The sequence below is a fragment of the Haliaeetus leucocephalus genome, unplaced genomic scaffold (assembly GCF_000737465.1).
Source record: "Haliaeetus leucocephalus isolate CR32 unplaced genomic scaffold, Haliaeetus_leucocephalus-4.0 Scaffold406, whole genome shotgun sequence".
NCBI lineage: Eukaryota > Metazoa > Chordata > Aves > Accipitriformes > Accipitridae > Haliaeetus > Haliaeetus leucocephalus.
The window spans coordinates 5,987,945-6,015,055 of NW_010972842.1; the positions used below are offsets into that span (position 1 = coordinate 5,987,945).

General features: G+C 35.5%; 1 protein-coding gene across 1 annotated transcript in view; it reads right to left on the reverse strand.

Moving 5' to 3' along the window:
• Positions 1 to 27,111, reverse strand: part of ADAMTS20 (ADAM metallopeptidase with thrombospondin type 1 motif, 20) — a 102,405-nt gene that overhangs the window by 37,491 nt on the left and 37,803 nt on the right. Inside the window, exons 12-28 of the mRNA XM_010574108.1 lie at positions 22,388 to 22,533; positions 20,825 to 21,006; positions 20,592 to 20,728; positions 19,308 to 19,425; positions 15,876 to 15,971; positions 14,455 to 14,621; positions 14,216 to 14,345; positions 12,988 to 13,114; positions 12,091 to 12,301; positions 11,393 to 11,557; positions 10,518 to 10,682; positions 8,703 to 8,825; positions 7,304 to 7,411; positions 5,957 to 6,121; positions 5,442 to 5,732; positions 4,947 to 5,108; positions 3,341 to 3,517 (exon numbers count right to left, since the gene is read on the reverse strand). Coding sequence (XP_010572410.1) covers positions 3,341 to 3,517; positions 4,947 to 5,108; positions 5,442 to 5,732; positions 5,957 to 6,121; positions 7,304 to 7,411; positions 8,703 to 8,825; positions 10,518 to 10,682; positions 11,393 to 11,557; positions 12,091 to 12,301; positions 12,988 to 13,114; positions 14,216 to 14,345; positions 14,455 to 14,621; positions 15,876 to 15,971; positions 19,308 to 19,425; positions 20,592 to 20,728; positions 20,825 to 21,006; positions 22,388 to 22,533 — 2,670 coding nt within the window. The remainder of the gene's footprint in view (positions 1 to 3,340; positions 3,518 to 4,946; positions 5,109 to 5,441; positions 5,733 to 5,956; positions 6,122 to 7,303; positions 7,412 to 8,702; positions 8,826 to 10,517; positions 10,683 to 11,392; positions 11,558 to 12,090; positions 12,302 to 12,987; positions 13,115 to 14,215; positions 14,346 to 14,454; positions 14,622 to 15,875; positions 15,972 to 19,307; positions 19,426 to 20,591; positions 20,729 to 20,824; positions 21,007 to 22,387; positions 22,534 to 27,111) is intronic.

The window sequence follows — 27,111 nt, forward strand, 5'->3', positions numbered from 1 at the left end:
TTGGTTTGGAAAAAAAAGGGGGGGGGGGGGGGGGGGGAGAAGCATGATTCAATTTTTACTAAAGAAAATTCCCTCAGAAACTTGCACAAAACTAAGAAAGCAGAAGACGTAAGCTACATTCTAAAAAGATCATCGTCAGAGTCTCCCAATGACCTCCAGATCAAACAAATTCAAGTTACAGGCAAAAGGATGTATTTCCTAGCCATCCTCCCTGTAAAACTTCAGAGCGTCTTTCTGGCTTGGATATCACTATATGAAAATTCTAGACTGAATTAAAGTTTCAAAGATTCAAAAAAAAATAAAAAAATAATCAGTTTCTGAATATGTATAACATTTCTGAGGAAGTGTCCTGGAGTGGTACGAGCCTTTAGAATTTGAGATTTACTTGCCTCACATCCCTTTGGACAGCTGCAGAAACTGGCAGCAGAGGAGTACGTAGCCTTGAAGCTTTGTAACGGTCAGCTCTGGTAGCCATAGACAGACACTACAAAGTGGAACAGCACATAGGCTGTTAAACTGCAGAAAGCATCAACCAGAATTCTGGCTTCAAATCACAAACAGAGCATTCCTTGCAACTGCCCTATTGTGCATTTACAAGATATGTTTTATTTTAATTACGTTGTGTAAAATGAATCAAAAACTGAGAGAAATGGACTTACAAGGCATATTGCTAAAAGCCTCCTATCCTCAAATATAGTGATAGCTAGTGGAAGAAGTTAGAATGCCCCAATATGGAAGAGAGCATAAAAGACACTGACAACTGATAAACTAGAACAGTCCTTCTACACGGTGGATCAGGTTCTTGACTCAGGATTCTGAATTAGTCTTGGCTAATTTGACTTTTTCTGATTCTATTTCTGCTGGAGTCTCAAATCCAAGAGGAAACTATCTGACTATGTAAAAGCTGGAATAATCCATGAGCAAAGCTTTTAGTTCAGATATGGTTTAGGCAAAGCTACATCAGAATGAGGAAAAGGTTTTTTTAGGCAATTCTGATACCCATTTCTGAACTGGCTCGGCCAGAGACAGGGCCAATATTTGAGGAAGTCAAGGAGTTGTTCCAGGAAAAGCAATTGCTCAGAAATTCCCTTCCTTCTACTCATCCTCTCCACATATTACATTTGTGCCATGAATGCCAGATGTAAAAGACGGCAAGAACCTATTATGGAAACTTACGCTACATGTGGGAAACCTTGCATTTCAGTTTCTACTTAAGTTTTGACATTGGAATCTCACTAGTAGATATAAAAGTGTAATGCATTGTTGTCCAGATACATAAATATTACTCAATACTTTTATCAAAATTATAATAAATATATAGTGTTTTATCTGGTTTTTGCTGTCTTTATAGAGAAGGGAATAAGCATAGATGTGACGTGTCATCCATGACTTCAGCCTCCAGAGAGCGTCCAGTCATTAACAGTCCCCGCCATTAGACCACATTGTATGCCAGAAAGGCATAAAGATAGGCAGAGCCATGCTCTATTGCCAAACTATCACATCATCAGTCAACCACCCATAGGGGAAGGCTAAACAAAGCCGTTTGTGCTAGGCTACAACAGTGTTTCTGTGACTAAAGCTTTTACTGCTTTTTCATAATAGTTGTCCTCAATGAATACATTTTGCTCTGCTTAAACAGCAACAAAAATTAACTGAAGTTTGTCTGTTGGCAGTGTTAAAACTAGCTAAATTACTAAAAAGTGACAGCATATTTAATATGTGAGCCTGCTTTTATCTCCTGAATCTGTCACGTTTGTTTCTGTACACCACCCTGTGACAGTGTGATGAAATTAAAAGTATTACCGAATGAATAACCATAGAGCTTGCAATCATATCTAAAACAGAGGCCACAAACTCTCTCTCTGATGACTAGATTCCATTCTAAACTTAGTTTTTGAAGGATTATAATGGCTTTTATGTCAATTGAGATATAAACCAACATGAAAATCTTTGCAAAACTAAGCCATATGTAACATTTACAATACATTACAATAGCTTACAGGTAACCTACTAATGCAGGACAAACTGCATCAACTCTGGGAACGAACAGGCTGTGAATAACTTTCAATCTAAAAGGAAAAGAAACATCAAGTTCAAAGGCAACTGTCTGCTGAACGCCCTGCTTGTCTTCTCAGCACCTTAAGTACATACATTAATTAAGCATTAGCAAGTCACCACTAATTATTTGGCTAATGGCTAAATAAGATACTCTGGTGTCTGTTAAACACAAACCCAAAACTCTGTTTTGCACAGTGGAAGAAAAAAATAACTGTGGTGAATTATTAATTGAAACTTTCATTTTAAAGCCTATTGAAATAAATTAGAATAGATTACATAAACACTAATAAGTTATTTAAAGTTGAAAAGAGACAGTATTTTAAAAAATGTTTCTATGTTAATTCAAAGAACCAAATTACATAATTTTATTAATTAAAAAAAAAAAAAGGAATAAAAAAGAACCGTTGTCCTAGCCCATCTCCCAGGGATGTTAATGACAGGTTTTTAACTGATTTTGATGGAACCAGAACTGGATCCAACCTCCTTTGATTGCTACTATTATCCTTTAGGATTGAGCACAATAATAAATATTGTTGTCAAATCCACGGCTTGGGAAATATAATGTACTCGGTATTGTACAACTTGTTATGATTACTTCAGCATGTTAATAATCTGCTAGTGGCAATTTTAAAGATTAATGGTGATTACTGCAGGCATTTTTACACATTAGTAGACAGTGACATGTAGACAATAACATTATAGTTACATACATAATTATACATAGACAGCTTTAATTAGTCACTGTTTTAAAACCACAAATATAAACTTTTATACACAAATGTACATGTAATATAGAGTAAAATGTTTGATGACACAGTGTAATATACAGGTGTGTGAGTCATTTTATACTTAAATATACTGTTAGAAAAAGGTTATGCACTAAAAAGCTTTTTTTTTTACAAATATAAATATATCGATAATACTACAGTATAAATTACAGCATATACTTTAAATTTAAACACAGGTCAAATCATAACCCTTCAAAATAGAACAACCTATTAGGTATTGCTATCAGCTATGATGATTTCTGGTAATTTAAAAAATATTCCCTATGATGTTTTATAGAGCATGATACTGTTCCCACTGAAGTAAACGGCTGTTTCCCATTTAATTCAATGACTGCAGGAACAATTGCTTGATAAAACTACATAGACTATATTCCACATGCATTATTATTTCACTGTTATCAAATAAAATAATAAAATATTTTTTTAAAAGGCAAAGGGAAATAGAGTGACAGAAAGAACAAGAAAGTGAAAAATATTAGTGAACACTATCGTACCGATTTCCACGGTCCCCGATGCCATGAAACATCACCAGGGCAAGAATGCACATTACATTGTGCCATATTAGGTGGCTTGTCTAGAATGTCACAGTTTTGATCACCCAACATTTGGCCAGTAGGAAGCTGACAAATCACCAGTCTTGTCTTTATTCCATCTCCACAAGTTTGAGTACACTGAAATACAGAATTTTATATGCAATATTTTTGTTGAGAGTCATCACATACCATTAAACCAAAGTGATATAGCAATAATCGGTACACGTTATTATTTACTATGTCTGTTTTCATATTCCCTGGACATTAAATTCAAGAATAAGGACTTACAGTCTAATCTCATATAATGAAAAAAACAATCCTCTCACAAAAACATTTATCAAACTACATTTTTGTAGTTTATTAAGTTAGATTTTCCACAAAAAGTCTCAGATACAGAGAATCTACTCTATCAAGGAGAAGTAACCATTTGTGAGAATAAATGAGCATTTGTATCTCTCTTTGATAGGAGGAAAACAGTGAAATTGGTCCTAGAACTAGTTTTCCTTGCCAGAAAAGAGAAAACTCAGATGCTGGGCGCACTTTCTCATAGTCTAACTTATACAGACTTAGTGTAAAATACTTACAGGATGTGTTTTCCGGGTTTCGGTTTTCCTGTAATTCTGCAATACCAGACAAAAATACTAATTCTCATTTCTAATGAGCTACTAAAAATAATGTGATCAAAAGTGAGCATGTTCCAACAGTTTATAGCTTTTTACTGTATTTCAGAGGATTCTAAATTAGACAAAAACTGCAGCATCTGCATTAACCGGAACCCCAAGTCTGCAGCTATGGATAGAAAAAACATGACACTCAGACTGGCCTCAAGAACTAAATGGCTAGATCTGGTCAAAATAAGGGAGAAAAAAAAAAAAAAAAAAAAGTCGCTCAATTTTTCTTCTTTTCCCAGTTCTAGATACTGATGTATCAAGAATAAGAAGAGAGGGCAGGATTAGACTGAGGGACAAACTAACCAGCTTTAACGCTTTCTGTAGTGTTTGAGCAAGAATGCATCGTCAAGATATGACATTACATGGCATGGAGAAACCGTTCTTTTCCCAATAACATACAATGTTTCATCAAAATGTTCTAAGCCAGGCACATATTTTTATCTTGCAACTACAACCCGGTAGATACTACTACTTGCAGTTATTCTAGTTATTACCTATGAAATTCGATGTAATAAAAGTTTCTTTATAGCTTCCTGTGCCTTTTTTTTTAGACTAGCTATTACACTGAGGTTTTTCTGCATACAAGTCATTTTTTGTAACAGAAAATAATTTTGTATGTCTCAAGATTCAAGACGCTACTCAACACTGAATCATATGTTGTACAACCTTAGCCTCACACAATACTTGCTTCTTTTGGATGTATATTTACACTGCTATTTACACTACAGTTCTGGATTTCATCAAAGAACAAAGTTTAGATAAACAGGTTGAAACTCATTCTTTTTAAATAAGTAAAAAAAATGGTATTCAGTTCCATGCACAGTCAAATAATTATGTTATTATTCCTAAGCTTATGTGGTAAATAGTGTTTCCCTTTGAAAGTGAAATGATCTTACTTCTCCCCAGTTTCCATAGTTCCATCGTGGGCAGGGACCAGAATCACAGTGTCTTGACTCTGGAGGTTTTGTTGCCTCATCACAATAACTAGCACTTCTTCCTTCCTCATCTTGACATACTACAACTCGACGGTGAAATCCACCTGCACAAGTACTAGAGCACTACCAAAACATGTAAACATATGTATCACCATTGCATAATCAGAAAAATGTAAAATACATTGGTTAAACCAATTTAAAATTAAAATTTTTTAATGTTAACTTTCAAAACTGAAATTTGCAAATAAAAATTACTACTATGTAGAAGTATTTTAAAGATGACATTGCACAAAAATTACATTTTGAATTTAATATATTCTTCACAATAACAATAATTTTTTTTTAGAATAAATGTGTTTCTCTTTTGACCAAATCTCAACTGCAATAACCTTTCTAGAAATGTTAACACACATGTGAGAGAACAGATTAATATATTTAAAAAAAAAAATTTCTTACTGCTCCCCAGGGTCCAGTTCTCCATTGATATCCTCCCACAGAGGGACGGTTCCACTGGTTTATATTGTCTTGTGGATGGTGTATTGGAAGGTGACCTGTTTCTGGAAAATGACTTGGACGGTCATGCATTTTCGGAATATGATGATAAACTGGTGGACATGGTGGCATGTTACATTCTTGTTCTTTGGAAGGTCGGCCTTCAGGATCACAGTAATTCTCGCTGATTTGTTGATGATAGTTGACACAGATAACTTGTCTTGTTACTATTCCACTATCACAGGTAACTGTGCACTAACCAAAAATTAACCCAACATTTGTAACAGAACATTGATAATTAATTACCAAAGACAGTTATATTTACTTTTGACAGTAAGTAACGTGTACTTTGTTTTTTTTCAAGGGATGCAATTTCAATCACGCTTGCACAGAATATGAAGTCTCAATTTCTAACCAGAGCTTTGGCCAATAATCCAAGTAGACACGTTAAAAAAAAATAAGTTACAATTAATACTTACAGGGGACCAATTTCCAACTTGCCACTCTCCACATGGGCTAAAGCAGCTTGAAATTTCAGCTGGTCGTGGTAAATGAGCACAGAAAGATTCATCTGCTATTCCTCCATAAGCATCTCTACAACTCACATAGCGAGCACGATCACCCTTCCCACAGGACGCAGAGCACTGTCAGAGAACAATCCAAGCTCATCGCACTTTAGGAGACCAAAACAAGATCATGCAAGCATCCAAAATACTAACATAGCTTAGTATCAGCTTGACTTTAGAATTAAACACAGAACCAGATTTCCATCTCACACTGATAGAGCCATGTGTTCAGGAAGGAAAGTGAAATATTGCTGGATGGTTTAGGCCTTGAGAATTCCCGTTGGCTTGGAACTGAATTGCACGGCCTTAATTCTTGTGAAGCAATTCAGCATATCTGAACAGGTAGCGTTTCAACTATAACATGGAATCATTATACAGTTGCAATGGCAATTTTTTTTATTTATTAACAACAGAAACATTAGAGAGTAACTTCCAGAACATTTTAGTTATGATGCAATATTTACATCAACTAATAAAAACTGATATTCACAATCCATTTGCCATTCTAATTTATATTAGCATATTCCATTGAGACCCTTCTAATGCCTTTACAGCTGAGAAGTTCAAGGTGAATTTAGTGAAGAGTTTCTGAGTACCCTCAGTCTATGCACTCTTTACTGCTATTTACTTAAGATAGTTGTGTAAAGATATAATTGTCTTATATGTTTTGTTAAGAACCTCAAGGGATGAACACACACCCACATTTTTATAAATAATTTCAAATTTTCACATTGCTGTCAAGTAAAACTGATTTTCAACACTATCAAAATAAAAACCTCTTCCATTAAAGATTGTGTAGAAACCATTTTTTATAATGCTTGCTTTACAAATTATGTAAAATTAGACCTTTAAAGACCCAAACTGTTTAATATTGCTATTCACATAAAAGATCTAAATCATATTTTAGAATGAAAGAAGTTCTCTATACTCAGAAACTGATCAATTATTTAAAAAAAACCCCAACACTTCCTTGCACACTCTCAATCATATGAAAGCTATTTTGCTCAGAATCCCAGCTCCTAGAACCCTGTTTTTCTCCCCTCCTTATTTTCCCTGGCTAGATTTGAAGCAAACAGAATTTGCTGGGAGTGTCTATCTCCTTAAGAAAAAGGTTCTTAAAAAAAAATAAAATATTAGAATTCCTTTAAAATTTATCCCAAGCAGATTTCAGTCTGAAAAATACATTGAGAACTTTATGGAAAAATGGGTGAAGGAATGGAGGACTGCTCTGCAAGATGTGACCACTATTACATTACATACTGGGGTCCATGATCCATATCTCCATTGAGTCACCTTCCCCACATGAACTAGAGGAAGCAATGTAGTCCATAATTTTGTATTTTCTGGACAAGAGGGCAGTTCACATTCCTGCAGGGGCGAGAAAAGAATAAGCTTTCAAAGTATACATTTTAGAAGAGCCAAATATAAAGCAAATGACTCCACCAGAAATAGATCCTACCATTACAATAAGCAAGCATTAGTTAGCAAGTAAATACCATCTTGCAACTTTTCCCTGGTGTTATCCAAAGGCTTTTCAATTAAATTGGTTTTTTTTGTTGCAAATCGAGAAAACTGATTTGATGTTAAAACTGTATTAGTAATAACTAATAATATTCACACTTTGAGAAAGAACTGTGTTGGGCAACTTGCTGGGGCATAGACATGACTGTGTCCTGTTTCATAGCCACATGCAGTACTGAAGAACTCCGTGAGGATGGCTGTGATATCCTGTCCTTTATACTTTCAGCTACTCAGAACACAAAATTACCCAGTTACAGGTACCACAATTCAAAATACAAAGCATACTCAAACCCAGTGTTTTCACATGTATGTGGAAATAAATGTATACCAATCTTTGGCTTTTATATTTTGAAATCTTATTCAAGAAGCCATCAGAGGGCTGGTAACTTGTGACTGGTTTACTCTGGACCATAGAATCCTTTTTTTCCCCTCTCTCCTCAAGACAAGCAGCAGAGTATACCCTCAAGGAGGTATGTGGTTACCAGCATAGCTGGATATAAGTGAGATGTATGAATCTGGTAGCCAGTTCAACATATTAATACATAGTACCTAAGATACCAAAATGCTTTTAGTTAAAGGTAAAGTCACTGACCGTATTAAAAACATTTCTTCTGAAAAATGATAGATTTAAGTTAAGGGAAGTGATGAAGTAAGTAAACTGAGACAAGAAGAAAAGGTTAAGAACCATATAAATACCATATTGAATCATAATTCATGTCTACACAGTTTTGAATTAGTATTATTCCAACAACTGAAGCTTTCTTCAAGTAACATTGTTCTTTTAAGAACTATATACAAGCAGAATTTTAGAGAATAGCAAGGCAGTTAGGTGCTATTATTAAGCATCATAGCAAGCAGACTAATATTTTACATGTTGGAGCTTCCCCCGCCCCCAAATAATCAAAGGCCTTTCATCATATACCCAACTTTCAAATCTTCAATCTCCGACTTACTCTTCTTTTACTTAATTCCCTAGGCCAAATTTGAAGTTCAGGAAAAAAGCAGATAGTTTGAATATTTTTTTCTCGTTTTAGAACTCATTTCCTGCAAGTTCCCTCAAAGAGTCAGTAGACAACAGTTGTATTTAGATGCTTTTAACTAAAAAGTACAATCAACTGAAAGTTATTTTTTAACTTACTTGGTTATCTCTAGGACGAGTAGCAGCATTACATTCCCTGTCATCATCCAAAATAACTCTGTAAGTTCCAGTAACACATTTGACTGCACGCATCTGGTATCCGCGTCCACACGTTACAGAACACTGTTAAAGTCAATAATTTCACACACTTGACACAGCACCATTTATAATAAAATTGAATTTTTAATTACATTTTCTATTTTAAAACTCCTTCTAGAATGAATGGGAATGACTACTAGGATGGTGTTAACCTTCTTCACGGCAGACCATATGGTGCTTAAACAGCGTCCATAACACACCAATATTTTGGCTATTGCTGGACAGTGCTTGTGCAGGATAAAGGCTTTCTCTTTCCTCCCCTTCCACCCCCTGCAGTGAGCAGGCTGGAGGTGGGCAGGAGATTGGGAGGGAACACAGCCAGGACAGCTGACCCGAACTGATCAGAGGTACAATCCATGCTATATAATGTCATGCTCAACAATAAAAACTGGGGTAGAGGAAGGGGCGGGAGGGGGGGAGTAAAGGGGTGGCTTCCAAATGAATCACTAGCTGTAGCTGTTAAATGTCTTTCCTGTCACTGTAGAGTTTGAGAAGAGCACACTCAAAGGCGGCACCTAAAATGTTAGATGGCTGAAAATATTATGACATAAATACCATCCTATAAATGTTGTGGTTCAAGCACAAATACTGATAAAAACCCAGGTCATGAATAGCTATTACCAGATGGTATAGTGAAAAAACTGCAATGGAAAGCTCTGCTCCAGTGACACGGATTGGTAAATTGCTTGTACAAGCTACTTCAGCGTGGCTATACACAGTGTTTTTTTTATTCAGAAGAATTATATGATGGGACTGAATTAATTTTTTATTTCATTTTTGCATTTAGCTTGTAGGAATGGAAAGCCAGCACCTTGTGATCAAAAGATTACTCAGAAGGAATTCAACATCATGTCAGACAACAGCATGGTTATCTCTAACATGAAAAAATATTACATGAGAAAAGTTCTATACAAAATAAATGTTTAAGTTAAAAATATACTTAATGTCTAAAGGTATATTTATTCTGTATTTTACTACCAGATTATATGTAAAAAAATAAACTTCAGCTGCTATTCAGCTATGAATTCTCACTAAAATCCAAGAAACACTGAATAATCCAACAGTTCTGTTGGTTTGAATAACCTGATCTTATGAAAGCTCCATGAAATTGAGTACCTTATTATTTTTTAATTAATTCTCATCTATTTGCTGACAAAAGTTTCCTTCACAAATTAATTCACTTTTTTCCAGAATTTTGAAGCCACTCTGGTATACATTAGATGAGCATCATTACACACAGGAACATATTTTTCAACAGCACTTTCACATAAAGAGATAGCAGATCTTTTATCGCCGAAGGTCAAAACAAAACATAACAACAAAATACTAAGTCTTTTTCCCTGCTATTATTAGCATATACACTTCTATGATCTTAAATTAAAGCTACCACTTAAATATGCCCACACACCTATAAATATTTGGTCTTTTACCCGTCTCATTCTTCTGAACATTTTACTATCTACATTTTCATTATTCTGGAGATGTAATGCATTCATGTGTAAAAGTGTCTTTGATAATAAGGCTCAGGGTCAATGAGTGTTTTAGGTGTGGGTGTTCCTAAATTACAGGTTAGATAGCCAATAGAAGCAAACAAACATGTGAATCAGTTCAACTAAAGTAACTGCTTAAGATCCAATTAAAATATTTAAAAGGATTGTTTTGTGATCACTCAGTCTGAACTAGAAAACAAGAAGCCAGGAATTCTTATGTACTCACTGATCCCCAAGGCCCCACTTGCCAAGATGCACATTCATGAAGTTCACAGGCTGTTATTGATTCTGGTCTATCATTTGGATTACAGAAATCATCTCTCAGTTGTTCATCATTAAATTGGCACCATACTTGACGATGCTTCATTCCTTTGCCACATGTCACAGGACACTGTAAAATTATTAGAGTCATCAGTTTGTAAAGACATGAATCTGAATTAATGGCTTTACTTTCTTCTAGTAAACTGTTGGATTTTAAAGATCACATAAATAACAAAAATATTCCACCAATGCAAGCAGTCCAGCAAAACTAGATCTTTTATGAACCCTCCATTTCCTGTAAACATCAACCCAAATGCTAATACAAAGGAATCACTATTAAGTTTCTGAAGCTACAAAAATATGAGAACAATGTAGAAATCATTTATTTCCATTTGAATAAAGAATACTTGTTTAAAATATGAGTGCACATATCACAGCTTTCACAGGAAAAATGTTTAAACTGTCCACGATTGGTTTATATCCATATAATCTATAATAAAACAGAGAGAATTTTGTTCTTCAGTTGGCCAGATGGTTCTCATTGCTTCATAAAAAAGGAAGGTATGCATATTACTGTAGATAGATTTACTTTAAGTAGCTTCGCTACCTCATTTTAATGTAACAAATTTTCAGAGAAAAATAAATTCTAGGTGTGTTTTTCAGAAGTTCTCATTCCATTTGTACATCTGGGATGTTTATCAACCAAATCCTAGGACTTCAGAATTTTTATCATCGTGTACGCCAAAATAGCCAGAACAGAAAACCCAAACACTTAAAGCAGCTTATTTCAGTATCGATGACCAGGACCAAAGGCATCTCAAGTTTTACATGGTTCATTACCTCACTCCACTCACTAACAGACCAGCTTGGACATAAGAATTCATTGCAGCTCTGTGTTACAACTCTTGGAAGTTCCCGGCATTCTCTGTCAGGAAGATGACGACCCAAATTGTTCATACAAAAAGCTTCTCTGGTTCTGACACCTCTTTCACAGCTCCTGGAACACTGCAGTGTATAGACAATATAATGAAACAGGAAACACAACATGATAAAGCCAGGTCAAAATACATTATCAGTCTTAAAGGCAAAAGACATCAATGATTGTGTTAGGACAAATGTATCCTACATTTAATCCACAGACTGCCAATATGTTCACGTGAGATAAATTTGGCACTTTGTTTAGTAGTTCCAAGATAAAACTCTTTAGTGAAGATTAAAGCTGAAATTGTACTTATTCCTTTTCTCCAAAATACTCTCAGAACTAAATTAAGACTGTAAATAAAATATACACCTTTAACCACCAGATCTTCTCTGCGGACTTCCAAAACCAAGCTGCAAACAATTTAGCTACAGTTTCTTACAAAAATATGAGGTAGCTGCTGAAATATAAAGATTGGTATTAGCTCCTCCTACAACTCTGCATTTGTCAAACATTATTTTCTTTTACTTAAACTAAAAAAATTGATAGAGAAATAAAAATTTGGTATGAGCACTAACCAGAACTATAATGGTACAATTACAAGGTTTTGAATTTGTACCTCTGACCATTCTGTGTAGTGCCAACTTGTTAACATACAGTCACCATGGCAGGGCTCTCTGGTTGGTGGTTTCTGCTGATCAGCACAGTACTTATCATCCACTGGAACACTGAGTCCTTTTGAAATAGAGTACTTCATGCAGTGGATCTCTATAGACCGATACCCTGGGCCACACTTCGATGTGCAGTCACTTTTGCCAACATTGTGCCACCTACAAGGATAAGCTGTTATAGGAAGCTAACTATGTTTTAAAAAAATAAGACCATGGTGAACAAAGCACTCGGAGAATGTACCAGGAATTGTCATGTAAATACAGATATGCATTTTTAGGGAACAGATAAAACTGTAAAATCTCTCTCATGACTGGAATTTTCAAAGCAATATAAAAGAATTTGACTCACAGGCTTAAAAACATCTTTTTAAATTTAAAGGCTCTTTTGTCTTAATCTCCTAGGTGACTTTGAAAAATGTAAGCTGTAATTCTAACTGTTCATCCTCTGAACAAGCGGGCTTTCTTGGAGTGCAAAAACACAAGCCTGTTTCAAATTAGTTCCAGTTGTGGGTACCATTCTGGTGAAAAATGTATTCTGCCCAGCAATACATTTTTTGTGCCAGGATATATAGGACAGATTCACAATCCTAACAAGAGACTTTGTACTTTACCAATAAAAATTGGAAAATTACAGTAGTTCTACTTAGATTCAGAAGTGTAAACATTATGTATAAACCCATTATATGAATAGATTTGAGGAAAGGAAGGAGAGACAGGAGGGATGACGGAGGTAGAGAGGGGTAGAGGGACAGAGTACAAAGCAACCTGAATTACTTTGTTTCAATCTCTATCAACAAAAATATGTAAGACCACAATAGCTCCATCAGCTAGGAACCTCTTTTTACCTTAATTCACACTCTGTATTACACTCCTCAAAGACATCTGGTACAGTGGGTATAAGTTCACATCTTTGATCAGACACTACCACATGATCACTTTTACGTACGCATGTCATTCTTCTTCTTCGAATACCTTGAAAAGGAACCAAAAAATGGGAATAATGGGCTAAAATAAGAGTGCCTTTTTATACTAATGGATTCCATTCATCATTTAGGAATTTAACTGAGATACCCTATTAACACTAACGATTGTATACAGCAGATCCTGCACAAACATGCTGCTTTTTGCAACTGACTACATTCCAGGTGGAGAACAACCTTGTCCCCGTCACCCCTGCCACCTCCCAGCTGTACTACAGTGGTCACACAAGGATAACAACTTCCAGAAAACTGCAAAAGTACAACAATCCATTTACTCATCAGGCTAAGTATTCCAAATGCATCATGTCTGTCCTTTGCTAATTACCAAATTTTCAAACCACCATGTTAACTTAGAGTTTGTGATCCTTTTCTTTAAGGAAGCAGAAAATTTGATCACAGGGTACCTAAAAGATCTGGAGTGCTGGGAGAAGTACCACAGCTAACAGATGCTCTGCTTCTCTAGCACATAAGCATGTCTATAGCCTTACACAAAACCAAAAGAAACTCACCATCACATATCTACAGGCATCTCCAGCACTTGCTAATAGGAGTATCTATCCAAAATCTGTGTACATACACTTTATGTATACACTTCATACATATTGCAGTTTTATTTTTACACTGGAATAGCCTACAGAATAACAGCTAAAAAATTGTAAGACATATCTTTAAAACTTCACTCCATGTAGCAGATAGCCAAAAAAGACAAATAAATATATATGAAAGACACTAGAAAAATCAGTGACCATCTGGAAGTAGGATAACAGAAGCCTATACATATGAGTAGACATACAATACTGCTTTCTAAAGATTCATTAGACTTGATTCAACTTTTTATAAACCACTCCTATGGCTACAAAAGAAAGGAACACAAATGTAGTTTTGAATATAGAATTGCACTGCATAAATAATGAAAATAGCACAACAAAAATCAGAAGCCATTCTGCCCTTAAAGGCTCTGTGCACTAAAACTTTACTGAGTGTGCCAAGTTTCTTCCTTAAAAGTAGGGGTGAAAAATCTGAGTACTTAAGACTAGTCCCTTCCTAAATGCCACCAGGTCTTTGGTTCTGGTGACAAAAGAATTCACAGTACCTTGGCACATCCTGCTGCAGTCTTGCCAGGGTCCGTAAGGATCCCACGTAAACAGATCACTTCCATCTTCTATTGGGATATTGAATGAATAACGCACATCAGGGTTGTATAAATTCCCTACACACAAAACCTTAATTGAGATAAAATGATAGCTGTTTTTCAGTGAATTTGAACATAAAATTATGAATATAACGATCATGTAGCAAATTTTCAAACTTATGAAAAAAGTAAACATGCACCTGTAAGGTTAGCTCTTCTTCGATTCTATCAGTGCTGTTAATTCGTTCTATCGTATTGTTTGAACCACTGTACTCAAAAATGGCTCCTTGTATATTGATTTCTCTTTTTGACATGCTTACAACAAAATTTCCATTCAAGATAAAATTTCCATGAATATCAGATAAAGCTATAAGTAAAATAAGATAATGGAAATAAAGCATCTATTTAATTAAAAGGTTCTATTAATAAAAACTCTTAATAGTATATCTTTTTTATCAACACTTAGCTTTATTTTAGTCCATGTGTAATACTTTAAGGTTGTATCAAACAGTTTCTAATGCATTAACTTAATCCTGACCATCAGTAACTTTCACCTGAGCAGCTGTCATGGATTTTCTCTGCATTAACAACACAATTTTCATATTTGTTCTGCTGAAGGGTTGCCTGCAGTCATCACTTTTAAATTTGGTTAGGTTGTGCTACTGTAGAAGGAAACAATAATTATCTGTATTTCTTGCTTATTCTACCGCCCACATTCTTGTATTTGCTAGAGCTACTTTTAGTGAAGTGCCTTTAAAAAGTAAATTTTAAAGTAAAAGTAATTACTAAGCATTTATAATAATAATTTAATATAATGACCAGTTTTCAATAATAAAGATGAATAACAAGTTAAAAATTAGATTTAAAATAAAATTTTTAGTAAATGCATGCTATTCAGGCATTACTACATTTGAAACAGTAGCTAGTGTCAGGTGGTGAGAGTTGTTCTGTGTCCTGTGAGATGCATGTGCAACAAGTGGCAAGGAAAACATTTTGAAAACTCTGAAGTTTGTTGAGTAGGATGGTAAAGAAAGAAGAGACAGAAGGAAAATATGCACCGATATTCTCTCAGGCACTTCAGATATAACTAAGTCCTGTGAAACAGAACCACCAGGATTTTTGGTACAATGTGCTTATGAATCCTTTGTTCCTCACACACACTTGCAAATCTATCAATATGTGATCTTACGCTCAGACACAATAGAAAAAGAGAAATGTGAGACAATTGGTAAGTTTGCTGAAGGTCAGACTGCTTTGTTTATAAACAAAGTACATGCTTCCAAGATTTAAAACCACAAACCTGCATTATTCCTGAGTTCACTTGTGGAGTTTTAATTAACATTGCCTCAATGAAGTGAAAAATTGACAGAATGATGCAATGTGCTATAATTCCTATTCTCTGACAAATGAACACACACGTTTAAGAATCAGAAACCTAACAACATCTCACTCATTTTTCTGAAAACTAATATCTACAGAGAGACTCAGGCAAATGATCATACAATGTAATTAGATATATGCTCTAAAGACTTTATCAGACTTCTGATAATATACGTCTAGAGCAGACCTCTGGCAAGAGCACAAAAACTATCCATCAATGTTATACACAGGAGGCTTTTACCAAGGTAGTTGTCATCTTCTGGTTTCCCTGAGTAGCTGTGTTGCCGAATATCAATGTTTGTTGCTCCTTTGGGAATTTTTACTACAACATTGTAACCTGCAATGTAATTATTCACAAATTAATTATATACAAAAATAGTCAAATACTAGTAAATATGAACATACATTTAACTAGTTTTATTCACAAAACCCTACAGTGCACCAGTGACAACCACTGCTGAATGCCCTCATGTTTTAGGAAGGAAATGTGAATATCTTCACGCATATAAAATTTCTTTGTTGTTGGCTTTAGTTTTGTTTTTTAATCAGTTGAACTGAACTTTCATTTTCATAACTCATTAAAATTAATTCCTATGTTCAGAAATGTGAATTCAATTCTTTACCAATAACATGAGTTCAACCTACTCAAAAATCTCTAGAGAGAGCACTACTCCCGAAAGCAGTCAGGTATACCAAGTGGGACTCAGGAAACATTGTGGCTCCTCACAATTTAACTGCAAAACTTTGATTGAATAAGTCCCTTAACATGGAATATTTGCACTCCCTGTTTATACAATTGGGTTAGCTTTTCTCTATCTCACAAGAGTATTGCATGACAGCACTCTAAAGAGCAAGTCCTAAATACTCAAATATTGCAGTGTTGCAGGCCATAGACATAAGTAGATATATCAGATAAAGCAGCCATGCTTGATCCACGTTTTGCTACTTAAAACGTTACCCTAGTGTGCTCCCATCAAAATATAAATGCTTCACAAACGAGTCATCGCTTCGTGCAGTACCTCCAACTACTATTATGCTAGCCTTGTCGTAAGGTAACAAAATAAGGTGCATCAAGATCTACTTTTTAAAACTGTCGGTCTGCACATCAGCATACATTAAAAAAAAAAAAGCTGTTTCTCACAGATGCTAATCACAAATTCAAAAGGATTCTTATGTCTAAGAAAAACTGAGTATGGCAAACATTGGAAACAAATAATAAACACAAATGTGCAATCCAAAGCATTAATATAATCTTTGTTAACTTTTCCACTTATTTTGCTGTGTTTAACAGTCTTGCTGTGATTTAACTTCAGTTAGCTAACTCACCTCTGTGGGTAGAAATTTAAATGGCAATATTCTTTTCAATTTCATAACTCATTAACTTCCCAGCGCTTTTAATCTATTAAAACTATGGCATGCATTTAAATGAACATTTAATCTAATCACAGGTTCATCATATTTACCAGCTGGGGGCAGCACTGCAATTGCAAATTGACACACTGCATGCTGCTCTGGATAAATACACAGCCATTTGGTCAATCTTCCAACGTATTGGGAAGAAAAGCAAAACACACTCAAAAAAGCCCCCCATCTCACACGCTGAAAACCTTGTGGTAATAGCATGACAGAAGACAAAATATGGGAGGAAACTATAAACAAAACTGCATAGCATGTTGTCAAGGATACACAGAACAGATCACATACTAAGGCACCGAGAATGAGTATTTTCCAAGAAATCCTCAGATACTCTAATCTGAAGCAATAATAATAGCCAACATAATAATTATGTGTACATAATTAGATTAGCATTTCTAAATTGGGAGCTAAGTAAATTAGTATTTCATTGTAATGAATTTCTGATGATTGTTTCACTACTGTATAAACACTTAATGACAACATTATAACTGTATAAATACAAGCACGTACCACAAGCTGTTACTGTCCAATTCCAAGTTCTGCCTCAGTGAAATGACTTGTGTCAGTATGGAAGTGGACCAGGTGAAGTTAAAAGAAAAAGATCAAGTGCACAGACTTTGGCATTCTCTTGTGATCCTAACTCAGAGCTTTTTTGGAAAAGAACATTTCCTCAGACAATGTTTTCAGTCATTACCCTGGGGAGGTCACAGGCCTCCCATGGACACTGCAGTTTTAATGATCAGCTAGCTATCTCTTGTTTGCATTGCTGCACTCCTACTTGAGCACACCTGAGTGATAATCCCAAATACTTAGCATACTGTCCAGTAGTATAATTCAGCATCACCTTTTATATGCCATAATTCCAAGAATTTGAACATAATTTAAAACGTTCAACTAAGTATAAAACCAAAATAATAAATCAAGGTTTTCCTCATCCCAAAACATGGGGATTTTTTTTTCTTCCAACTTCAGTCAGAAGCAAGTAAGTCTGTGACAATGCAAAGCTGATGAACAGCAGAGAGTGAGCCTCAACTATATTTGTATAAATGGCAGATTCATGTAATGGTCACTTGTATCAAATGTATTTGTGACAGAATTCCTGTGCTACTACCTATAAGCAAAAATATCTTTCATAGCGGTAGAAAACAAAAACAATGACAGTCTTTTACTTAAAATTATCAAAATAACACATTCTTTTCCTTCAGTGTTTTGACCACACGTTCAGAAACCCAGCAACTAATAGCTGATTGTGCCTTATTCCAACTTCTCAGGACAGACACAAGAAATTACATGTATTTGTATGGGAAGGGTAGCTGTATCCCATCTTTAAGTTTTTTGGTCCTTTTGCTTGGTGCAAGCCCTCTGCCAGGATTAAAAAAAAAAAAAAAAGATTCCAACAGGATACTGGGCACACTTTCCTCTTTGACCAGCAATTCCTTTGTTCTATGAAGATCCTATTTGGCAGCTCTCCAGGTATCATTTCCACTTTGCCTGTGGTCTCTTTCAACCAGTGAAGCGGCATGAAGGAGCCCTTAGGAATCTGATATTAACCTGGAGACTTCTGTCCTTATGTTCTACGCTCTAACTGCTTAACGGCACTGCTACACACATACAATAGTCTCTCCATACTTCCCAGAAAGGGCTACATATAAAAGAACTATCTGTAGCTCTATTAGAGAAACTGAATCAAATAAATAGGAATTATCAGGGTTATTCAGAAGTTTCTCATTCACTACATGCCAATGAAGAGGAAGGAACATAAACATTGCTGCCCATGTTCTCTGGAAAGAGAAGGCTCACATTTCACAGGCTATCTTTTTCAGTATAGGAAAAAAAGGAACTTCATCAGCTGCTCACACCACAGACTTCTTGCTATCTCTTTACACAACCAAAAGGAGATATTGGAATAAGTCCTTCAGCTGCAGAGTTTCAGAGAAGAGAATGCAAAGTGCAAAGCAGGAAGCATTCTTCCTTTTCAAGCACTTTTATCCTCATCATATCTTTTATTTGTGTCTTTTGTTTTGACCTTAGAGCAGATGGATTTTTTTTTTCTCCCCTTGAATGGGTTAGTGTGTCACAGTGTTTGCCTCTGCATCCTTGAAAGGGCACATGGGACTGAAAATCAGAGATACTTTTTGTTGATAGAGGCCCTGAAGAACATACACTGAAATCCCACTTGCTCAAATGTAAAACATAATTTCTAAGCCATACTCAAATGAGCATTAACATTTTAAAAAAACCAAAAAAACAAACATACCATAACGAGCACTGTTGAAAGTACCTGCAAGAGTCTTACATGAAGAATTATCACCACCACAGATTCCACATTTGTCTCTCCTTGCCTTGGAATTCAAAACGTGATCACAGCCTGCTTGCTACAAAAAAAAAAAAAAAAAAAAATACAATAGCCCTGTGTCACTCAGCCCAATGGAAAACCATGAAAACAAACAATGTAAGCTTCCCACTGGCCAGAAATATTCTTATTCACTGTATATATCTGGTCTTCCTTTGCAATTCATGAAAAGTCTTTTATGGTCTTGGGTGCTGTGATGTAAGGGCAAAACACAAGAATGCTGTTGTACTACGAATCTACAATCCAAATACACTTAATGTGTCAAGTACTATGTAAGAATATGTAACAGTATGTAAAGACTTTGTATAAAAAAAATCAACATAGTGTATAAATTTTAAGTTATATTTACATTAAAAAGTCTTGGAATCCTAAAAGCTGTACGTACGTGTACAAGGTCATTAATTCTTTTAAAGTCTGTCATTACTGCAGAAGAAGCAAAGGAATGCAAGTAGACTATGCTGGTTAAACTAGCATAAGCACAACTTTTGTTTACGTATCTTTACTTAAACTTCCTTTTCTTTTTTAAATTATGATAAACAGGACAATTCTCTGGCATTTCCTATTTCCTCTTGATCCAACACTATAAAAAAAGGCTACATTTTCTCCTCATCCTGAATTTACTCAGTTTCACTGCAATCAGCAAAACAACCTGGGCTTGGCAAAAAAGTCTTGAATTGTTATAACATAGCACCTTTTTTCTCTCAACAAAATCTTGTGGCACTTCCGTAACTGCTACTACACAAAGAATGCTGAAATGATCCTTTTCAAGGGTCAGTTCCTCCTGATTTTGCAATGGAATAATAATTATGTAATCTATCTACCCTTGGATTTTCTACTTTTTTTACTTCTTTGATAGCAGAAATATGATGGCAATAAACACACAGCATGCTTCTTTCCTCCCTTTATGGCAATTTTGGATCAGTTTCTCTCTGCTCACTTGGACAATATTAACTCTCTCACATACGAGGCTTAATGAGGAAAGACTGTGGGTCTTCAGATTCAACTGTATATTCTTCACTTCATTGCCTCCATTTCCAGATCTTTAATTTGGTAGTGATTGAATTTAAGTAAATTCAAAACATCTTGCTTTACATATTTTCAGTAATGGTTATTTGGATGAATATTTAATATCTACTTTAGCATCTCTTAAAATTGATTTTAATAATTAATAAGTTTAGATTTAAATACCCTGCATAAGCCTTGAACACAAAGGTCATTGGTTTCTGCTCCACAGGGAGTACCATCAGCAACTCTGTCCTTCAGCTGATAGTAGGAAGTTGTTCCAGAAACTCGGCAAAAAAGTTTACAGCGATCTTTCATAGAAACTGGAAAGAAAATCCAACAGGTTTCTTGTCTGTTTTAAAAATTTACTTAAAGTAACATTTTTATTTCATTAATTGAAAAAAATTATAATTACTTACTACCACTGTATTTTGGAAGCCAGCGAACAGCAGATGTAAGACCGTTGATATTAAAGTGTTTGCCATCAAATTCAGAGCACTGTTGCTCCCGAAAATCTTTTTTGCCTTTTGGACATGAATCAGTGTTACATGATCGAAATTTCATCCTGCGGCCAACACAGTACTTTCCTCCATTTCTTGGTCTAACAAAAATAGGTGAATGTAAAACACACTCAGTTTCAAAAATTGCTGTTTTCCATGAAAAAGTGGCTTGAGCCACTGATCTAAAGGGGAAAATCTCACACACCATTCTGCCATCTGTTACTGACTTCCCCACACACACTCTTGTCTTCTGTTGCACTGTGCATACATTTATACCCAAGTGAAGAAAATAAAAAGTCCGTGTAAAATACTACTGCTGAGGTAGGTGGTAATGAAGCTACTGATGTTTATTAACATCTATTAAGTTTTTATTTCTCTTACAGTCATAATTATTTTGCCTGGGAAAAAGCATTATTAACTTCAGTGCTTTTATCAATTTAGCTGAGATTACAGCCCTATTTTTACAGAAGCAGCACCTCCCCTAGTAATTTGAAATTTTTATTTTACAGAGCGACAAAGAAAGCAGAGAGTTAGGCACTGACACACTCTTTTCTGTAGTCCTAGTATTGGTTTCAGTTTGGAGATCAAAAGAACTGAAAAGGGAAAATTGTGGAAAACACCCCATTTACTGTACAGTCTAAAATACATTTCCTAACTCTTATAAACCCTGCTACACAATAATTCAGTATTAGTAGGCTCTTGGGGAGGGGGTAAAAAAAAAAGGCATATTGATACTATCAGTTACTACAGACTGACAGAGGCATACCCAATGGGAATCTAGTCTACTGCCTCTTACTCATCAGAGAAAATAAAATAACCTGGGGTCATTTCAGTGAGGTTCATTTATCCCACTGATAATACCAAGATGACATGACTTCCTGAAAAACCCTGAAACTAACCAGGCTGCAGCTATGGTTCTGCTTCTAGAGACGGGTAAAGTTCTCATTGACTTTAATCACAGAGAATGAAACCCACACTGAATTATTCAGTCAATGGAAGTTTCTCATTATAAAGGCAAGTTGTAAACGACATTGCTGTAACCAGTGTTCCTTGTGGGCACTACTGGTGGTGATGGGAAAAAGCCTTAAATCAAAGTAAATCAATGTTTCACAAAAAAGATTACCAGGGAATACATCTGTTTCTTTTTGCAGCTTTTACTCCAAAGAAAGCAACTCAATGTTTCAAGAAGCCCTCAGCATTTTGAGTAGAGCAAGAAAAAAAAGACCCTGCCAAAATAAATCTTCAGAAATATCTATAAATATGAATGACACAGTTGGGACACAAGAGTAATCTATAAGTTCTGTACATATTAGAGTCTGTAGACCTATCTCTCTTTTCAAACATGGCTGAAACAAGCATTTTTTATATTGGTGCTTCAAACTAATTTGTGCAACCCACAATACCTTCATTTTGTTTTGAACCAATCCATTATGTCGTAGTATCTTCATTATGCACTAATGTAAAATGCATTAAAAAACATACTCTGGTCTGTTACACAGCCTAGTGGTGCTCTTGATTCCGCCTCCACAAGTTCTTGAACATGAGCTATAAGGTCCCCACGGTCCCCATTCTCCATCTACAGGACGCATCTCCATTTCTCTGCTCACACAAATTCCATGGCGACAGTGCTGCACAGTTCACAAACAAAATAAAATTTGTAAGTCAAGCAAAAGGTTACTGTATATTTTAGGCACAGAAAGAACAAAATTTAAGAGCTCACTGCTCTTAATCTAAGTCTGGACATTTTCTAAAATGTTCAAATTCCTTTAAAATATCTTATCCAGTAGCCATATTTTCACAAATGCTGTGTACAGTTCTTTGCTCTCTATGAAAGATACTGGATGCTGAATATATCTTTAGGTCTTGTCACTTTATTCATATACCTGTATAAGAAACTCAAAATCCTGATCTTGAATTCCTGATATGTTTTCATGCACAAGCTTCAAAAATAGATTTGCAGTCGTCTTTTATGTATGAGATTCTTCCAGTTTGATTTGGAAATTCATGCTGATACAAAAAGTGAAAAGGTACGATAACAAACCACCAAGAAATTCAGGGTGTTTTGAGCATCCTGAAAGCTAAATATCTAGTGGGATTGTTTGCGAAAAGCAGATAAGCATTTAAGACCTTGCTCATGCTAAAGCAAGATGATGTTATAGATTCATGCTTAAACTCGGACTTTCACACCTATAACAGGTGTAAAATATTTTATATTTTTATTTATTTATACATTACAATAATTTTATATTTACTAATTTAACAAATCTACCATTACCATTAATACTCAAGTAATATTTAAAGAAATAATAATTCTTAGAGCAAGATACTACATTGCAATGTCTATTGTGTTACTTCAGTTTTTATTCCTGCTGAAGAACTATCTAATTTCCAACTAAAAAGTCTATATAAAAGTGCGATTTTCATTTAATCTGCTGAGATTTACATTATTAAGAAGACAAAGATTGCAAGTTTATTCTGTTGGTCATGCCAGTTATAAGACTTCACCAACCCCCATCTATAAACTGTTATTACTTATAAAAAGTTGTAATTACTAGCTATTTTTTTCAGATCAAGTGATCAATCTCTTGCTTCTAAGTATTTATTATCTAAATCCCCAACTCTGCAAATATTTAGCCACTTCAGTGGTTACCCAAAATGTATATGACTAAAAAGTCTAAATGAGAATCTTATGATTGGTGCATGTGTGACTTTTTTCAAAGAACCTGCAGGAATTACCAGCGCTAATCCTACTGATGACTTATGGCAGTTGGAATTCTAATTCACTTGTATGCTTTAGAAAATCCCAAGTGGTATATTTGATCACAACATAGTGCAATAGTTTACATATTAAAATAGACTGTTTACAAGATACTATAATGTCAGCACTATGTCTCCTGCTGACTTCTATGTGGATAATGTGTCCTCAACTCTGTCCTTGACTCCAAACAGCCTCTGAAGCCTCAAAGACTGCCCACATCTGGAGACAAGACACTGGGCAGGATGGACTACACGGGGTCAGCGCTCATACACAATAGAGAGAATTCTTTATTTTAGATGACTGTTTGCAGACTCAGGATTAGACTGATCATTAGGTTTGTTGTCAGGAGGGATTCTCCTAGTCATATTGACACAGAGTGGCTTAATTCCATCTTTCCCTGCCGTACATACATGGATCAGTCACTAGAATCATCAGAACAGATTGTATCAATTCAACTGCTTGTTATTTCTGAAGCTTAGGCTTTCCCTGTCTGCTCTCTGTGACACAAACCAGCTTCAAAATACCTTAAAGTCTAGAAGGGTTTTGGTAACCAAAGTCTCTGGCACAACAAACAATTTAAGAATCTCTGATACACAGAAGATAAAATAATTCAAGGATTTTAAAACTGACTTAAACATTACGTAGAATTTCTCAAGGGTTATTATGATGTTACAAATTTATTGTAGGAGCTATCAATTAAAATAAATTTTGCTGAACACACAGAAAAGATGTGTGCAATCTTTCTGAATGTACCTGAACAACACAAAAGTCAGATGTTGTTCAGTGGTTTTATCACTGCATAAAATAATTCCTAGAAGCAATTTTTTCCTAATCAGTATATGCTTTTATTATATTGATACTTATGCTCATATGCTAACAATCATTTTGCTCTCAGAATAGGAATTTGTCACAGAATCAGATTCTCCTTTCTGAGTTCTGCCCAAGTTCCTAATCCAACTTGGCGATAAAATTGCCTGTCTGAATAATCCTTCGTCGTACCGACTCTTGCACATGGGCCCTATCTTTTAAGCCCTGAATGCCTTCCTCTAAGAATATGACTATTCAAGGTGATTTTCAAGCCCAAAGCAAACAGAACAAAAGCTAGATCTATCTTGTCATACAACCATTTAAATGATCCAGCAAATTGGCCAGATCATCACTCGCTTGATGCCAAGACTAATGCTTTAACTTAACACTAAGAAGACACCATTATTTCACTGCATATCTGCATATAATTTCTCACTGCAGTGCTTACTGTTAATTTTTATTACTTTTTTCAAGATACCCTTAGGGTACCTTTGTACCGAAACCTTCTAGTACCTAGCATTTAATACCTCGGAATAAGAGATAGATAGCCATAAGGTAAATATGAGGAAACATTAAGAACTTGCCTTTCCAAGAACTGTCGTTAGCATCTTAGGAAACAATTTGTTACTACTATAGGCTGAAGATTCTAAATCCCCCTTCACAAAATGAATACTGCATCCAAATATGGGACAGCGACCTAGAGTTTAGGTTCTTCTTCCATCCACAAAAACATTTACAATAACTTGAAGGGAGATTTCAGGAAAAGACAGAGTTGTAAAATGAAACTTTATACCCACAACAGCATTATTTTAATCCATAAAAATGCGAAGCACATGTTGACATCTGGGATTTTAATAGCTTATTCAACAAACTTGTCTCAGCTATTATTCTGCTGCATTCCTACAGAAGCAACATGATGAAGTCACAGTAGAAAACTCCAGCACCAGACACATTCCAGATGTTCCTCTGTGCTTGCTTGAATCATTGCTTCACTGAGAATATTATGATATACAGAACTTTCATAAACTTAAATATAATCACTAACAATTTTTTCCCTACATTGATATGGCAAATATAATGTATGCATCATGTAAAGTGGGTATCACTCGTAATTCCAAATACACTGATTGCAACAAGTGGCAACTCTGCTCTAGCCAAGGTCAACAGTTGGCTTTCTGTCAAAAAGGCAGAAATTCCGACCCAAATCCACATGCAATTATTATATCTTCAGAGATGAGAGGGAGGGTTAATGGTTCAATTTTGGGATCAATGAACCTCCAGGTACAGAGATTTATATGTATTAATCACCTGCTTATAATAAGCAGTTTTACTCTTGCCTATGCATTATGATTTCATAAACTGAATTCTGGTACTTCCAACTTATCTCATTGCTTATAGAGCCTGCTAAGTTTCCAGGAAAGCAATTTTGGAAGAAATTATTAAAAGTGTTAATTGCCAGACTATGCTCGATTTTGCCTGAATCGAGGAGAGCGATAGATGCATGCAGAACAGGACCAGAGCTCTTCTGAAATCAAGTACTTCATACACAGCCTGGTATGACTCACAGCAGGAAGAGGACTCCAAGTTCACTCTTGCTACCTACATTTTCCAGACTACTCCCAGAGATACACATGATTTTTCAAGATCTTGGGGCAAAGACTGAAACACTAATGCTCAGTGTATGAGAACATAGTTTCAGGCATTGGAGCCCTGTGTAGCCTTGCTGAAAAGAAGGCTCAGGAAAAGCTACTCGTCTATTTCTAGACACCAACATGCTTCCATGGATGCTACAGGTAGCTGCTGGTGTTTCTAAAAAGAAAGAAGATGATTGAACACTGAAGACAAGTCTGAGGAAAAATTGAAAAGGACAAAGCACTGCAGAAGTAGACATGATGGTCTGTATTTTGCCTTTCAAATACCCAATTTTATTGTTCTGATTTCTTTTTGCCTTATAAAATACAATTTCTTCATTCCTGATATCCAGACAGGGCCCTGAGAATGACTATGAGCCAGTGAATAGCACAGGAAGAGAAAGTTGTAGCGGACTGAATGTGGAAAAGGAAAATGGGCAGAGCCGGTGCCACAAAACAGATAAACACTAAACGCAGTGCTGCAGCACAAGACTAGTTCAGTATAAAGCATCTGGCCTGTAGCTGAGGTCTGAGCATAAACTGTCTCAAAGTAGATTCCAATCACATAGAGCTGGGAACAGAGTATGAATCTTAGAAGTTACATAGATTCAGCACATAACCCCGTGAGCAGGGAGTAAAGATAAGAACACCCACTCAGATGAATGCTAAAGTCCACAAATCTCAGAGCTGTTGTTTCTGGCTGTATTTATGTCTATGGGGTGTTCCCATTCATTCCCCTGAATGAATGTACTGCTACAGACCTCTCTCTGCCTTGTCTGCTGCAAGCCGATATAAGGAAACATTTTGCTGCACATTAGACCTATGCCTGCTCTCCATCTTCTTCTTATAATAAACATAGTTAAGAAAGCACATTGCTCAAAGAAACAAGACGAGAAGTGGGGTGTAGAGCATGTAATAACAGCAAAAATAGAGCAATTAGTAAAATAAGTATACAAGACAGAAAAATGGAGGTTGGAGAAACGTCTAACTGAAGTTGTAACTATGGCAAC